This window comes from Magnolia sinica, chromosome 11 (assembly GCF_029962835.1).
Source record: "Magnolia sinica isolate HGM2019 chromosome 11, MsV1, whole genome shotgun sequence".
NCBI classification, from domain to species: Eukaryota; Viridiplantae; Streptophyta; class Magnoliopsida; order Magnoliales; family Magnoliaceae; genus Magnolia; species Magnolia sinica.
This window is the reverse complement of record NC_080583.1, coordinates 65,976,462-65,994,731: the sequence shown is the minus strand read 5'-3', so window position 1 is coordinate 65,994,731 and position 18,270 is coordinate 65,976,462. Positions and strand designations below refer to the sequence as shown.

Genomic DNA, 18,270 nt, shown 5'->3' with positions numbered 1-18,270 from the left:
GCCAAACCTTGGAAAATCCGTAACGGCTGTTTTGTATAAAGCTGATATTTATGTTTTCATGATATGTTGGAGTGTGAATAAAAATCATGATATGATATACTTGAGCGTTGGATATGACTCATATTTCGGTCGCATGCCCTGAATAATCTGAAAAAAATGGATGGACGGTGTAGCTACAACACATAACATCACAGTGGGGCCCACACAACTTTGCCACGTCAACACACCTGCACTACGCAATCCAAGTCCATTCGGCCTCATCGACACCCGTACTTCAGACCAGAAAGAGACAGTGGGAGGGAGAAAAGCAGAGGGGAGGATGGAGAGAGGGAAAATCCTGAAAACCCTGTTCTGGGGTTTTGAGAGAGACAGAAGGCAAACCCTCGAAACCCTGTTCTAGGCAAAACCCCACCACTATCAATACCTCTCTCTCTCTCTCTCTCTCTCCACTAATGGCATCTCACTACCACCACCATCCTCACAGCTCCCATCACTCTCCTTGCAGCTGCTGCTGTTGCTGCAGCAGCTGCTCATCAAATCACCATCCTACCCCTCCCTCTCCCACTGACCCTCTTCTTCAAGCCATTGCTACTCAACTCCTCCATTCCCAATACCCCAAACCTCAACACCAACAACAACACCCACATCAATACCACCCCCTAAAACAACCACAACAAACCCAATCTCTCCTTCTCCTTCAATCCCTCCTCCGTCGTGTCGCGGCCCTTGAATCCTCTCTCCACCACATCTATCCTCCTTCTCATTCTCATTCACCTCCCCTATCTCTCCGAGACATCGCCGCTCGCACCATCCAAACCCATTTCCGAGCTTTCCTTGCCCGTCGATCCCAAACCCTCAGACAACTCAAACACCTCGCCTCTATCAAATCCAATCTTGCTGCCCTCAAATCCTCTCTCTCAGACAAGACCCAACTCCGCAGACCCGACGCCCTCTCGCAGAAAGTCACCAGTCTGCTCCAAAAGCTCGAATCCATTCAGGTAAAATTCCGATTGAGTTCTTCATGAGTTCTCGCTGGATCGGCCTACTTCTATATGAGTGTCGAAAATCTGATCTTGGTTTTGTTTGCAGGGCGTAAATCCGTTGATTGCCTTCTTGGGTTTTCATTGGATTAGCCATATTCTATCTCAGCACGGAGTATCTGATCTGGATTTTTCCATTCCCTTTCTGGGTTTCATTTTCAGGGCGGTGACTCGATGATTCGTGAAGGGAAAAGGGCAATAAGCAGTGAACTGATTCAGCTTTTGCAGTTCGTTAATGGCATGGCAGCGAAAAGGCAAGAGACTCCTTCCAAATCAACAAAAAAGGTAAGCTTCTCAGAGAATGGTAATCGATCCAGAGCTTTGGCCAATGCTCAGGAGCCATTTCCAAGCATTCAAGCTGCCGGAAATGGTGCCAGCATTGATCGTCGGGTTCTGTGTGATGATCAGAGAGATTTAGTGGATGAATTGAGCAGAGAAATTGAACGCATCGAAGGGTTATCCAGGATTCTTGAGAATGATGAGCAAGGGCTTGATGTTGAGCTGGAAGGATTTCAACAGATCAGTGATGATGAAAGAAACCCCGGAAAGAATTTTAAGGACGAGGGAAATTTTGGAATGAGTGGGATCTACCAGGGTCGAAATGGGAATTTGGGTTTGTCTGCTGACCCAACTATGCCTGGGATGGCTGCTGAGGGCAGTTTTGGAATGAATGGGATCTACCAGGGTCAAAATGGGAATTTGGGTTTGTCTGCTCCATTGCCTGTGCAGATGGAGGAAATTAGGGGAAGTGATTTGGGCAAGAAAAAGAAGTTTGCGAGGGTGATTGGGTGAAGGATGGGGGCTGCTACCCTCCAAACCCCATTGACATTTGAGTAATTATAAGCTCTTGAACACTGGATTCTGTGCACGCGCACCCATTGGTTTGGTGATCCAAACCGTTGTTCTGGTAGGCCTGACATGGGTTGGGGATCCTCCAGAAACCTCCCTGATTGGAAGATCCTAGCTATTTGTTGGCCTATCATTCCACTGAATATAAACCTTATCTACTTGGAGCCACCATGATGATGGGTTGTGATCTTCCAATCTGGAAGATTTCTTGGGCATCCTGAATCCATGGCGGGCCATCAGTCAATGGTTTGGATTGCCAAACAGAATTATGCGCGTTAAGAAATGATACAATGGCCAGTGAACATGACCTTATAATTCTCTCTTGTACCAGCCAGCATTTGGCTATTTTGCATTGCCAAGCTATAGGTTTGTTTTGTAGGCTTTTTGTAGGTGTGGTTTTCTCAATCTGTGATATGGGTATGGAGAGATTCTTGTGCTTTGACTTGCCACTTGTAAGGCACCATTTTAATGAAGGATGGGGGCTACATTCCATTGACATTTTCACATCTTGTTTTGGTTTACACAGCAAGAAAGAGACTGAATTGGAGTTTGTTGAACCTTAAACTATTGTTTTGGGTGCTAGGCGATATTGCATTTTCCACTTAGACGGTGGTGTGATTCATCCACCACATGGCATGCATGTTCATTAATGTAGATCATCTAAAATTTGTGGGTTTCATTGTGGGTCATAGCATGTCTGAAAGGCCATTAGTACAGATCGGACAATCTTATCTCTTAGCTGTGTAATTTAGACTGTTGATCATTTTCTTTTTAATCAACTATTTGATGCCCACCAGTTGGATGGTTAGTATAATCAGAGAAATGTGATTTTTGGGAGGTCCCATGTTTTGGTTGGTCTCGTAAGTACATGTATGGAAAAGCATGTAGTAGTCTAGCCCTTGTTGTGGTTGACCTAAGGAAATCAAGGGCTGCTTAGGTGCACTCATGAGCGGGATGATGGAACATTTTCTCCTTGAATCAGAAATTTGAACCTTTAAAAAAAAAAAAAAAAAGAACTTTTGAGTAGAAGAAATCTTTGTTAAGGGCAAAAAAGATACAACAAGAGCTGAGGAGCCCAACAAAGAGGCAGGTCAGCAAAATACAACTCCAACCACTAAATAAAACACACAATCAGGTTGACTTAAAACAGACCAGCGTAGCTCATCACCCCTGAAACGGAATATTCTTAAAGACTGCCTCGAAGCACCATCTTTAGCAAGTGAATCTGCTCATTCATTTGCTTTCTCTCCATATGTGACAAGGGGGCCTGCTTATCTCTGCATATTTCACATGCCTCCTCTATCATTTCTGCTAGAGTCCATGGACCAGTGCCCGATGAACCCCAAGCAAGTGCGTTCCTAGAGTCACTTTCAATAATAGTGGGGAAGAGGTTGAAGTTGAACTCTTCCAAGAGCTTGACTGCTTGCAGAAGTGCCACTACTCTGGCAAAGTTCAAGCATGAACACCGATTGGACCGGAGCATTCAAAGAGGATTCTACCCATTTGATCCTGAATGCGCCCACAAAGTCCCAAAAAGCCAGGGTTGCTGAAAAAACAACCATCAAAATTACCTTTAAAATGCCCACAGGAGTTGGTTTCTAACTGGACTTTGGCCCATCCCTTGGCTTCCAATTTAGAGTTTCCTTCCAATCAGTGCAGAACAGGACTGAAGGAGTACTTTGCAGAACTGGATTATCCTTTCTCCAAAGCTGCAGAAGACTGAAAATCCTGCTGCTAATTTGACTAACTAGGGATCTTTTCCTCACTAAATGCCCTTTTTTCTCTCTAGGCAGATTACCGAGTGTAGTGAGAGAAGCCATCTTCCAAAGAGATCTTGCCTGTCTTTACCTATATGTCAGCTTCCCAACCACTTATTATACCTACGACAGTCTTTCGCATGGCCCATGAGATCTCAAATCGCGGAAGGACCTGTTTCCAAACTTGACTGTAAACCGGGTAGTTGAGGGGGACACGGTTCACCGATTCTTCATTGCAGCAACACATCACACGTCTATTAGGAATCCCCATACAACACCTTCTAAGGTTGCCCTCATTAATATTTTCGACAAGCAAGTAGCCCAAACAAATGCCTTAACCTTAATGGGGCCTGCACTTTCCACAGGCTGCTAATCCTTTTGGGGTTAGCTCCTTAGCCACCATACTTATGAGAAGGACCTGTCTGGCTCAAGAATCCATACCCTCTTATACAATCCCCTCATCGGAATATAGCAATTGCTTAACAAACATAACAACGAGCCGAGGGATTCAGTTTCTTTGACTTTCGGAGCTCTCTTAAAGATAGGACCCTAGATGTTACAATTTTACGAGTCTTCTGATTTGCACACCAAGCCACCTCTGTTTGACATAGAAATCCTCAAATTTGTCTTTGAGGGGGACCTCTCCACAGTCCACACCATAAATCCTCTCAGAATTTTATAGATCTTCCATCTCCAATGCTAAATCTCATGAAGTTACCAATGTTGTTAAATCATATATACGATTGTGTGCGATCGCATATGCCTGTACGCAATGCGACCGCATTTTATTTTTTTTTGAAAAAAAATTATTAAAAATTGAAAAATTAGGGAAAAATAAGAAAAAAAATGTAAAAAATATAACAAATTAGGGAAACTTTCCTAAGTTAATAGATAACTAATTTTACATATTTAAAATACATTTGAGTGAAATAAAATCAATTCAACATCAAGTCATCAACATTCAACAATATAGTTAACAAATAACACTTAACAAGTAAGAAATAAAGTAACAAGTAATCACAAAATGAAAAGGCTATTTATTTATTATTGATTATAGAAAATGGAAATGTAATTTACAAATTATAAGTTATACACACTAATAAAAGAATACTAAATGCTATATACATTGCTCTATTTGCCATCAGTGTTTTAAATAGCGGTAGCGTGATGCGTAGCACTCAACCCTCTATAGCGTGTAGTGTAAATACGTAGCGTGTAGCGTAAGCTACACGATACTTCCATTTTTTAATTTAAAAATAGGACAAATATAATAAATAATGAAAAAAAAGGAAAAAAACATAAAAATGCCTAAAAGATGATTCATTTTATCAATTATAAGTATGTTCAAAAAAGTTATTAGTTATCATTTATCAAAAGCCAATCCATGTACATAAGCCAAATCAAATAATTATCACATCAACAACTTTCTAAGCAAACCACTTTAATTAATAATGTCTAATTGAAACCACAAGTTACAATTATGAAAAGAAATAAAAATCTCATAGGTTAAAATTATTAAGTATAATACAAGTGTCACATTCCTCAACATTATAAACAAAGAAAATGTGAAAAAAATAATAAAAAAATAAAATAGTAAAAAAATACATTGTAGCTTACACTACGGACGCTACGTAGCTGTAGTGTACGCTACGACCCCTGTAGCGTACGCTACAGGGGATTTACGCGTAGCGCTACGTAGCGTACGCTACAGGGGATTTACGCGTAGCGCTACGTAGCGTACGCTACCGCTACGCTACGGGCGCTATTTGAAACACTATTTGCCATTGTGACATTTGATCACCACCATCATCATAATCATCGCTGTCATCCCATTCTTTCGTATATACTTCTTCTTCTATTTCTTCATCATCCGTATGTACTAATACTTCATCAATATCCAACTATGAATGTGTATCTTCAACTTGATCATCATCTTCTCATTTTTCTATCTCCTCAATTTTTTCCACTGGTTAACTGCTACTATTTCCCCTACTCCCCCCTCTCATTCACCTTCGAGCAGAAGTAGAAGTACGTTCTCCAAGTGTCGATCCGCATGCGACATCTTCAATTTGAGACCATGTTAGCTCCTCGCCAGCAAAGACCAGGTTATCTGTCTTTACAAGCCACTCATTATTTGCATCCAGCTCATCTAAGCAGATAGGGTCATAGAAAGCAGACTTTCATTTCCTAAGCTTGGAATCATTCTCTCAATTTCCGATTGTATTGGATGAAGACCAAGTCGTTGAACTTCTTTTGTTCAAATTCCTTTTCTTGGTGTGAATCTGCATTAAAGAAAGTGCATTAGGCATTAACTTAGCTTACACTTACAATTATCCCAAACTATAGCATATTTACATTTTCATTTTTTTCGAACTTACCACCTCGAACGTGCTTCAGCTCACAACCGCTAGCAAAATATGTGAGTTCAAGAATCCTCATGGCTAGCTTCTTTAGAGCTGGATCTTTCCTATTTGGGTCCACTCCATAGGCAGCCCACCAATCAACTGAGATTTTATTTGAGAAAAATAATTTAAGTGGAGTAAGTTAGACACTTAGATTTTGTAAATTAGATTGTAAAAAATTATTTGTAAGAGAGTTGAAGCATTCATACTACTTACTGGGCAATTTCATTGTCCGATGCCTGATGACGATATTACTTGAGAATGTGCCTACACTCTTTGTATAAAAGTTCAATAGAGCTGAAATCTTGTCATGTTCTTCTCTATTTTGTGTCATTTTTTCCAATATGTCAATAAATCCAACCATATGTATAGTCAGTTCTTCTACCAGATCGGGGGAAAACGAATAAATAGGCTAGGTTAAGAATGTAGGCAACCGAATACAATGGAGATGACATTTGGTTGATCCGTCTTTTATCTATAATATCTATAATGAGCTTGTAATCACGCTCTTTATAGTTAAAATGATCTATGATATTATTTCTCGCCCTCTCCATCACATCATATGTATAACCAATTGTTGGCTTCTCATCCCTATCCACCAATCGCAACACATTGCTAAGGGCTCAGATGCTTTTAGTGCCCTTACCACTTGTGTCCAAATTTTTTACGAAAGGATTGTTTGTTGAACCTTTTTCCTTTCAACCTTCTTTGACCAAGGCCCATTTGTAAAATCGGCTGACACTACAAAGCTTTTAAGTTTTTTTTTTTTTTTTTTTAGTATTAGGAAGGCTGTAACGAAACAGGTGATTGTTGGACGTACCAAGTTATCCCCAATATGTTTTCTCACTTGACTGATAAGAAGTGCATGTTTGTACATAAAGACCGTGATTCTTTTTGCCCTGTAAACACTTTTAAAACAACCTACCTATATCTTCTAACATAAGATCAACATAATGGGCCGCATAAGGGGTCCAAAATAAATGACTCCTCTTCTCCATAAGACGACGACTGACAATTGTATATAAGGCTATGTTGTCTGTAATTACTTGGACAACGTATTCCTCCTATATTTCCTCAACTACACTATCTAGTAAATTAAATAAGTAATTTACAATACGTGAATGGGTTGATGTGATGGGGACATCATGCGCACTCACGCCGCCTCCCCTACGCACGTACGCCAGAAGGAGGGCCCCACCGTTGATCTGGATCGATGATGACGTCCAGGGCCTCCTACCTAGAAGACGAAGTTTTGATTCAAAAGAGTGGGCCCGTTAGTCAAGAAAAGCCTATCATGAAATCTCTTGATCGTGGCCCACTAGTCAGATTGATTTCATATTTTAGGTTTTGCTTATTAATGTTATTTAGAACATCATGGACGCTTTAGATTTCTTTGATTAGTTTATTTTTTGGTTTACTTCATCGCCAAGTAATAGGTTGCGCACATGGTGCGAGTTTTGTGGTATAGGGTTTTCTTATAAATAGGCACCCCTTGTAGCTTTTTTTTAATTGATTGAAGATTAATAAAAATTCTGCGTTTTCCTACTCTCTGAGTTGTGAAGCCTAGTTGGGTGCGAAGCCCTCCCTTCATCGAAGGGTTAACTACCGTGGTGCGAAGTCACATCTATTCCGATTCACCCCCATCCATCGCCATCTCTACTACCCATCTTCTACCATCCCTTCTTCTCATCTCACCCCATCATCTACACTTCGAATCAATCATCTATTGCAGCAATTCTCCTCCCCACAACCGAATTTCAGAATCTGGCCCTACAGGAGGGCTGAAAATTTGGCGGAGCACCACGCACAAACCGTACATTAGATTGAGCTGAGATTTGGGGGTTTTGGAGTCAATCCCTGGCCGACCATGGCCAAGGTGGCATTTTTCTGAATAGTGGGCCCCACATACGTGCGGCCGAGATCACACGCATGTGCGTCTGGGCCATTGTTGTTGTCCACGCGTGCGGTACTTCTCTGGTTCGTTTCTCTCCTCTCTTTCACTCCGCTTTCACCCATAATCCCTAAACCTAACCCTAAATTACTCAAATCTCCAATTTTATGCCCCTTTTCTTACCTTAGGGTTCCTTGATTTGAAATTGGTGAATCCCTTAGATTAGAGACTGATTACCATGCATGTGCGGATGATTATTTCTTATCTTTGAGTATCGTTTGGTTCATAATTTTTATTGATCTAGTCCTATCATGTGTAGGCCTGGACCCGCATAGATTCCCCTTAATTGAATGTTTGGACTTTCATGTGGGATATGAAATTTATGTAATTGTTTCTGAACTAACGTGATCTTAAGCCTGAAATCTCGCATATCATATTTAATTTTTATGTCTTGCATCAAATTTGGTATCAAAGCCTAGGGTTCTTGTAGGGGAATTCATTACATGTTTAGGGTTTGGTTGTTTATGTCCATTATGCATCAATTCTCATCATATATGGCTGTTTAAAGGTCCATAAACCCTAACATAAGCTGCTGAAATTTTCTGTTATCCCTTTATTTGAATTATTTTAGAAATTAACTTAGTTTTCTATTTCTAGGTTTAGAAACTTTCCTTTTCTGTTTTTTAGAAACTTTCTTAATCTGTTTTTAGAAAATAATTTCCTTTCCTTTTTCTTTTTTAGAAACTAGTTTACTTTCCTTCTTCTTTTTTAGAAACTAACTTTCTATTTTTAGAAACTTTCCTTTTTCTTTTTCTTTAGAAACTAGTTTGTTTTTTTTTTTTAAAGAAACTTTTTAATTTGTTTTTTTTAGAAGCTTTCCTAATTTGTTTCTTTAGAAACTTTCCTAATTTATTTTTTTTTAGAAACTTTCCTAATTTGTTTTTTATAGAAACTTTTCTGATTTGTTTTTCTTTTTCGTTTTTAGAAACTAGGTTGCTTTTTTTTAGAAACTTTCCTAACTTGTTTTAAAAACTTTCCTTTTTCGTTTTTAGAAACTAGGTTGTTTCTTTTAAAAAATAAATAAATAAATAAATAAAAATTCTTATATTTTGACAACTATATTGCTGAATTTTGGTTGGCACCCTACACTAAACATGGAACAATTGCAAGAGTCACTAAACAAGCTGTCCCAACCAAAAGTTGGAGTTTATGATTAAGCGCTTGAAAATGGACCAATACTTATAACAACTTGATGTGCGCATTACCCGACTAAAGACCATCGCCAAGACAAACCCCACCATTGGTGTAGATGTCACATCTCAGGTAGGTGGCCTGGTGGATAGACCAATGAATGGAGTTGGTGAAAGAATCAATTATGGGTGTGCACCCGTGCACCCACCCCATGAGGGACATCAAGACCACTATTTTGAGGGGTACGACATGTGTGGCCTTCTGGCTGGAGAGAGTGCACCAGACGCTAGTGTAGAGTTACCCACTGAGGCCATTCTGATAATGGATGAGTTACGTGATGTCTTTCCTGATGATCTACTGGATGAGTCTCTCCCTAGGAGGGATATAGAACACACCAAAACATGGGACATCGTAATACCTACAGCGTAGTTTGTGTTTAATAGTTCTGTTGATAGGTCCACAGGTCTTAGTCCTTATGAAGTCGTTACTGTTTATAAACCTGGGAAACCTATATTGTCCCTATGTCACTGTCTCATAGGGTGTCAGAGCCTGCGGAGTCTTTTGTGCATCACATTCATTCATTGCATCAAGAAATCAGGCAGAAGATCACTGCTAGTAATGAACATTACAAATTTTCTGTAAACCAACATAAATGTTTCAAAGAATTCAATATTGGGGATTCTATGATAGTCCGCATCTGACCCGAACGGTACCCTCCGAGGGCCGTTCGTAAGTTACACGCGCATAGTGCTGGACCCTTAAAAATTATAAAACGAAACGGTCTCAATGCGTATGAGATAGATCTTCCACCTTCTATGGGAATTAGTTCCACATTCAACGTAGAGGATCTAGTTACTTTTCAGAGGACCACTAATACTTTGTTCGGCCCTTCGCCTACCCGTCCTCATTCCCCATATTTATCCCTTGAACCATGGCTCCTTCCCGACCTATTTTCCCAGCCTCTACCTCCCATACCCACTCTTCCTAACATTTCTTCCCAACATCTACCTCCCATACCTACTCTTCCCGATCCATTTTTCCAGCCTCTACTTCTCATACCTATCCGTCTCGACCCATTTTCTCAGCCTCTACCTCCCATACCTACCCGTCTCGACCCATCTTCCCAGCCTCTACCTCCCATACCTATCCTTCCCGACCCATTTTTCCACTCTCTACCTCCCATACCTAACCTTCACACACCCAAAAAGGAAATAGAGGATATCCTGAACCATTAGATAGTTTCAATGTCGGACGGCGAGTTTCAGAAGTACCTGGTTAAATGGAAGTCACTCGCAGTTTCAGACAGCACGTGACTCACTGAGGAGGAGCTTCAGAGACTTGATCCTGACATTCTGGAGTGGTTCAGGAGTTTTATTTTGCCAGTGGCGAAATCTTCGCAGCCGAGGAGAATTGATGGGGACATCACGCGCACTCACGCCGCCCCCCCTACGCATGTACGTCAGAAGGAGGGCCCCACCGTTGATCTGGATCGATGACGACGTCTAGGGAGGGCCTCCTACCTAGAAGACGAAGTTTTGATTCAAAAGAGTGGGCCCGTTAGTCAAGAAAAGCTCATCATGGAATCTCATGATCGTGGCCCACTAGTTAGATTGATTTCATATTTTAGGTTTTGCTTATTAATGTTATTTAGAATATCATGGACGCTTTAGATTTTTTTGATTAGTTTTTATTTTAGTTTACTTCATCGCCAAGTAATAGGTTGCGCACATGGCGCGAGTTTTGTGGTATAAGGTTTTCTTATAAATAGGCACCCCTTGTAGCTTTTTTTTAATTGATTGAAGATTAATAAAAATTTTGCGTTTTCCTACTCTTTGAGTTGTGAAGCCTAATTGGGTGTGAAGCCCTCCCTTCATCGAAGGGTTAACTACTATGTTGCGAAGCCACATTTATCCCGATTCACCCCCATTCATCGCCATCTCTACTACCCATCTTCTACCATCATTTCTTCTCATCTCACCCCATTATCTACACTTCGAATCAATCATCTATTGCAGCAATTCTCCTCCCCACAATAGAATTTCAAAATCTGGCCCTACAGGAGGTCTGAAACTTCGGTGGAGCACCATGCACAAACCGTATATCGGATCGAGCTGAGATTTGGGGGTTTTGGAGTTCAACCCTGGCCGAGCCTTTTTTTGAATAGTGGGCCCCACACACGTGCGACCGAGATCACATGCATGTGCGTCTGGGCCATTGTTGTTGTCCACGCGTGCGGTACTTCTCTGGTTTGTCTCTCTCCTCTCTTTCACTCCGCTTTCACCCATAATCCCTAAACCTAACCCTAAATTACTCAAATCTCCATTTTTATGCCCCTTTTCTTACCCTAGGGCTCCTTGATTTGAAATTGGTGAATCCCTTGGATTAGGGACTGATTACTATGCATGTGTGGATGATTATTTCTTATCTTTGAGTATCGTTTGGTTCATAATTTTTATTGATTTAGCCCTATCATGTGTAGGCCTGGACCCGCATAAATTCCCTTTAATTGAATGTTTGGACTTGCATGTGGGACATGGAATTTGTGTAATTGTTTCTGAACTAACGTGATCTTAAGCTTGAAATCTCGCATATCATATTTAATTTTCATGTCCTGCATCATGATGCATGCACGGACTTTAAGAACATTGTCCCAACTGGACAATTCATTAAAAAGTTTATGAGAGACCGTAGTACATTCATCGGCCACGAGTGAACAACTATATGTTTTCCATGATTCATTATATTCGGCTATAAAGGATCGTGTAATATCAACCTTGATTTTGAAAAAAATCTCCCTCATTTCATGATATGAAGGAGGTTTGAGCCTAGGTCCAAATTGAGCTATTATCATAACCATAACTTTGAAACTTTTCGTTTTAACTATGTTGAAAGCAATATTGGTTTGGTAAAACCACTTAACGATATATTGAATAGTGATTTTTCTATCTTTTTGTTTGTACTGGTTTTCTAATATTACTTGAGCCAACCCTTTGCCCCGACCCCTTTAGTCGACCACAACCTCGGGGTGTGGTCTACACCATCTATCCATGGGCCCTTGCCCACGAGCTATTTTCGAAGCTGGTGGTGGTTTAGACCGGCCTGTCGATGTCTGGGGGGTAGGGCTAACTTCATCCACATCCACTACGTTTATATCATCGTATGCATCTTGTTCCATAAATTCCTCTTGACGTAGGGCGCTATCGCATCTTTTTCTCGATTGTTTATCTATATACTCCATGATCTCCTTTCGAATTTCTAGAGTAATGTTCTCGCATGCTTTTACATTTGACCTTGGTAAATATGCAAGGTGTCACTTGTGCAGCGCAATGCCACCGGAACCCACATACCCACATAACTCACATACTATGTGATTCTTATCTGTAGCACTACGATGGTGCCCATACTTCCAACCTGGGACATTCGACTTGGGTTTCAAAGAGGAAGATTGGGAAGAAGACATGGTTTATTATCTCTTCTAGTTATAACTTGTAAATTGTAAAAACTAAAAACTAAAAGATTAATGAGTAAGGACTAAAAAGATGTGAGAGAGAGAGAGAGTTACACACTTACACACTAGTGGTGGAAGAGAAGAAAGGGAGAGAGAAAAGAAAAGGAGAAAGAGAGGGAGTTAAGAGTTACACTTGTAGAAGTCGTAGACCTGTAGTAGAGAGAGAGAGAGAGAGAGAGAGAGAGAGAGAGAGAGAATTACACAAAAAGTTTGAATCTAAAATTCTTCAATCTTGTAGTTGTAGACTTGTAATCTTGTGGAATGTAGATTCTTGCCTTTTTTGAACTCTTGCTTGATTCTTGAAAGTTGAATCTTTGTTATCTATTCTTGACTCTTGTAAGTTGGAAACTCATAAACTTGTAAAAAAAAATAAAAAAAAAATTGTCTTGACTCTTGAGTCTTGAATGCAGAGAAAGAAAGATTAAAAGATAGATAGAAATGTAGAATGAGAATGAGGATGAAAGAATGTATAGATTGTAGAGAATGAGAATTTTAATAGAAATTAATGTATGGATTGTAGAGAACGAGAATGAATGAATGTAGATTTGTAGAAATGAGAAGAATGAATGAATGTAGTAGATTGTAGAATTGAGAATCTAGAGATTAAAGATATATAGAAATGAGAATGATTGAGTGAATGAATGTAGATTGTAAAAATGAGAATCTAGAGACGTAGAAGAAAAGAAATGTGGCTGAATAAATGTAGATTGTAGAGAATCTAGAGATTAAAGAATGTATGGAGGGAGAGAGAGAGAGAGAGAGAGAGAGAGAGAGAGAGAGAGAGAGAGAGAGAGAGAGAATGCATGAAATATGAATGAATGAGATAAATGTGGAGAATGAATGTAATAACTAATAACTAATAAGAGAATGTATAAAATGAAATGAATGAGAATGAGATAGATGTAGAGAATGAAACTAGAAAAGATAGATGTTGAAACTTGAAAATGAAATAAGAGACTTGGAATTCGATGTATTCTTGCTTCTTGATTGAAACTTGAAAGAAGTTTAAGCTTGGGCCTTGGAGACTTGAAACTTCAGAGTTGAAAGATGGAGAATGTAAGAGAGAATGAGAGATTTGAAAGTATGAGAGGAGTAGAGGAACTTGCAAAGCAGAGCTATGTTAGCAGATCTCATATCTCTGATGCCCAGGCCACCTTGATTGAGGGGCTTGCATACCTCCTCCCATGCTACTAGATGGAATTTACAGCAATATTCCCTGCTATTCCACTGGAATCTCTTCTGAATAGATTTGCAGTTTTGTAAGTTTCTTCACTGAACATCTGAGGATAGACATCATGAAAATCCACATGCTAGAACAGCTTTTATAAGCATGATTGTCCCTCCCAAAGATAGCAACTTCCCATTCCAAGCCACTAGTTTAGATTGGACTCTCTATCACTGTCTCAGTGATCATATCTGGTTTTCTTCAGCAGAATAGGAATGTCAAGATGATTCAGATTATTTCCTGCCATCTTACATCCAATGGCTCCACCTATCTTATTAATTGATGACATCTCCACATCTATACCTGCAATTATGCTCATAGAAACATTAAACTTTGGCCAGATATAATTTCAAAGCACAAAAGGATATCTTTGAATGTCATAGCTTCTTCAATTGATCCATCCCCAAATAGCAGTGTGTCGTCAGCAAACTGAACATGAGTTTGCCCTTCTTCATTATCTCCTATTGACATCACTCTGATCAAACCCAACGCAAAAGCGTTTATAATCATCCTGGAAAGAGCCTCCCCAACAATTGAGAAGAGAAAAAGGGACAAGGGTCCCCTTCTCTAAGACCCTTTCCACTCTTGAAGAATCCTTTTGGTGATCCATTTACCAAAACGGAAAACCATACAGAAGAGATAGAAGCTTTAATCCATCCTCCATTTTGACCCGAAACTGACCTGGTACATCAGGTGTTGTAACTCCTAATTCACAGTCATATGCCTTTTCTATATCGTTTTGGGTAAGAATCCCCTTGCCCCCTTTTTTCTGAAATACTTATCCACCAACTCATTTACAAGGAATGGGCCATCCATGACTGACCTGCCTGCCATGAAAGCACTCGTGCCTCCCTTATGATCCCATTCATGACCTTCCAAAGTCTAACTGATAAGACTCATGCGAGTGTCTTATACGCACTTCCTATTAAGCTGCTTGGCCTGTTTAGCTGTTGCTACTGCTGCACTTACCCAGGAATCAGAGCAATAACAGAAGCACCGATCGACATGCAGCAAATTGTTTTATTTAAAAAAAAAAAAAAAAAAAACTGCATGCCTGATAGAACAGGATGGGAAAACCGTCTGGCCTGGAGCTCTATCACTTCTCGTGCTGAAGACTGCTGCTTTGATTTCTTCTTCACTGAATGGTTGCTCTAGATCCAGAGCTTGCAGCTGAGATATGCCTGTCGAAATGGGCTCCTTGATTAGGTCTTCTTGGGAATAGTGACGAGTATGATGTACTTGATAACATTAGTATGTATCTGGGTCAATGGATGATAAAGCCTAAAAAGGCCCATGGTGTCTAGCTCATTGTGTGGTGAGTCCAAGGCTGACCTTGTCAACCAGAGTATGTGGCCTTTTGTTGCAAAGTTGGCTAATGAAGAGGCTGGGAGGCTTGCCAAAGATGGAGGTATAAGAGGGTTGCTCATTTCTGGCCCTTCATTACCTTTGCAGTTACGTTTATCTTTGCATTTTTGTTTTGGTTTGTTTTTTCATAAGTTATGAGTGTATTTGAGTTGAATTTGACTCTGGATCATCATCATCATCATCGTCAAAGCCTTATCCCAACTAACCATCCACTTTATCAAGGGCCACATCCCCAATTAAACCATAAGTTTTCAACCCTTTTCTTGCTAACTCCACACACCTCCTTTTGGGCCTTTTCCATGCCCTTTTTTAGAGCTTTCAACTTGAACCAACTCACTCATACCCTGTGCCATTCTTGATTTTAGTCACAAATGGCCAAACCGTCTTCTTAGGTGCTACTCCTAAGTTCCCTCTGATGCATGCATTTAGTGTGTCCTGTTTGAGTTGTATAGTTCTTTTCCTCTGTTTGTTGTTTGGCTTTTGCCTCTTGTTTTGTTTTGTTTTTTCGGGTTTCCTTTTCCCTTTAATAACTTCCAAAAAAAAAAAAGTTTCCCTTGGAACACATTCATTTCTAGTTCTATCACTTTTTGTTTGCCACTCATCCATCCCAATATCCTCGTTTCAGTTAAACTCATCCTATGAATATGTCTTTCCTTGAATGTGACGACTTCATTTCACCCAATGTCGCTTTGCCGGGCTGGAAGCAGCTTTGTTGTGCTTGGGACTCTAGATTACTTGTTAGCCACATGCATACACAAACGTGGAGCATTCGTCTCGAGTACATTTAGGGATTTCGTCATTTAGGCTTTTATTGTGCATTAATGCACAGGGATTTTGGGGTTGTTTGGATGCGAGCAAAGTTGCGTTTGGATAAATTTCCTGGGTCATGTTGTCCTGGATAGGTTGTTGAGGTGCTCTCTGGATCTACTATTTCTCTTTGTCGTTTGTCAAAGACTAAAAAATGAACTAAAAATGGACCGTTGCCCATGTGACACATAATGTGAGCATGAGATGGATGGTGGTAGATGTAGGGAATTTATGCCTCACATGCACATTGACATGCGGCTGATGTAGCAGGACACTTAAAGATGAATGGTGGCACATGGTGCACATTTGGCACATGTGAACATGGACACGAAACATTGGAACACATGCTGGAGAAGAGCTTTTTTTATCTTTTTTATTCTATTACTCATAAGAGATGCTAAGCTTGCTTTCTTTTTCTAATTTCTTATTTTTTCAAGGTTTTATGCATGAATGAGTTAGACAAATCGTAGATAACTTCTTTTGCCCAAGTAGTTTGTACAGAGCACAACTTTTGTTGCATCCAAATGGCTCTGTAGTTTGTGCTAGGCTAGCTACTTTCATTTACTTTCGTTTTATCATACAAAAAAATTAATCTCTCAGTGGTACTCAACTCAAAACTATCTTTCATAAAGAAGATTGAACCTCTTTGTAACCACTTACAAATCGAGTTGGAGCAAGGGTGATGGACACGAAAATAGAAAAAGCATATCCTATGCTTTGGGAACCAGAGTCAGGTGTTGGAGGAGCTGTTTCGGTCTGCTATGTTAATAATGCTACACTTTCCATTTGCTAACTTGTGATGCTCTTTTCATATTACTATTCATTGAGAACTGAAAGATTCACCCAAGAATGTACTGAAAACAACTGCAGTATTTTTCCAATCTTCTTTTTTTCTTTTTTCGTTCGGTTACTAGAATCCTTAACCATTTTGCCATTTCAAAGCAGCCAAGGACAGTCATGCAATCCATATAGGCATAAAACATGACCCTGCTCTCACATGCTGTTACATCCCAATTGGACAATTATCCATGTCCTCTGCATTGATTCAGTGATGTCTAACATAAGAGCATGTACTCGCCAGACCACTGACTACACTGCATTAGAGGTATCATATGATATGGGGCCTGCGTCTTTGCAAAGTATGTGCGGGTTTTGGATACCCGAGGTTGGGTAATCTGGATTGGTCTGTTGATTCCCATCATGAATTGAGCATATGCATAAAAAAAATAAAAAATAAAAATAAATATATTCTTCTAGAGTGGAATATTTGGGCAACCAACATTACCATTTTATCAACCCGTTAGAGGTTTGGGCAAATGGATTTGGTCGTGGGTTTGCTCTCCATTTACACAGTTCAATTTCCCTCAGCGTGGATTACCTGATGCACATGATTTAGCGGGTGATTGCCTCATTAGTATATGTATGAGGGAGAGCAGGATTCACATATCAGAAGTGAAGATCCCCACTATGCATGCAATTCTTCTTTGCATGGTGTTAGAATTGTTGACAGTAAATATAAGGATTATCACATGAACCATGGCAGTGTAACTCAGGTGGGAATACGTGGTGGGTGGGAGTGCTCACCGCAAGCATGAGATTGACTTGGTCCATTAGGTCCAATGCCGTATAATCACCATGACCCAAAATGAGGAAGAAGCTCAGATGGGCCACATCATACGGAAAGTTGGGATAGGGACACACACCAACTTAGTGTATCTGGAGCTCACCATGGTGTTTATATGCGCCATCCAACCCATTCATCTGTTTCACCTCATCAAGATGGAAGGAACAAACTGTAGCTCATGCTATTTCAAAATTCAGGTGGGCTGTAAAATGTAAATTTAGATTTTACAGGCAGGATTTTTTTACGTTATTCCCTTGTGGTTTGGCCCACCTCAGATTGGAATATTCTAGATTTTTGGGATTGATGCCAAATGTGGAACTGATGTGTTAAATGATGCGTGTGATGGACCATTATTTCATTATTTTTTTTCATTGCTGATCCGTGTATTATACGATTTCTTGTACCAAATGGTTACTAGTTGGATATGAAACTCGACCGTTTACTGACCATCAATTGGACAGTTATGATTGCTTGATTGATGGCCCTGTGATTTAGATATGTTATGCAAACATTGGTGTATTGGGCATTTACCAAGAAGGGATATGCAAAACACTCTAGAATGTCACAAGCTTCTCTAGACGTGTTTACACATTTGTGGCATCTGAACTCAT

The 18,270-nt window shown here is 40.0% G+C and overlaps 1 protein-coding gene across 1 annotated transcript; it reads left to right on the top strand.

Annotated features, from left to right (window-relative positions):
* The first annotated feature begins 281 nt into the window (after positions 1 to 281).
* On the top strand, positions 282 to 2,148 carry LOC131219262 (BAG family molecular chaperone regulator 8, chloroplastic-like). Its single transcript, XM_058214316.1, has 2 exons — positions 282 to 998; positions 1,203 to 2,148. Exons 1-2 carry the CDS (start codon positions 453 to 455, stop codon positions 1,830 to 1,832), a joined length of 1,176 nt encoding a protein of 391 aa, XP_058070299.1. The 5' UTR covers positions 282 to 452; the 3' UTR covers positions 1,833 to 2,148.
* Positions 2,149 to 18,270: the final 16,122 nt, after the last annotated feature.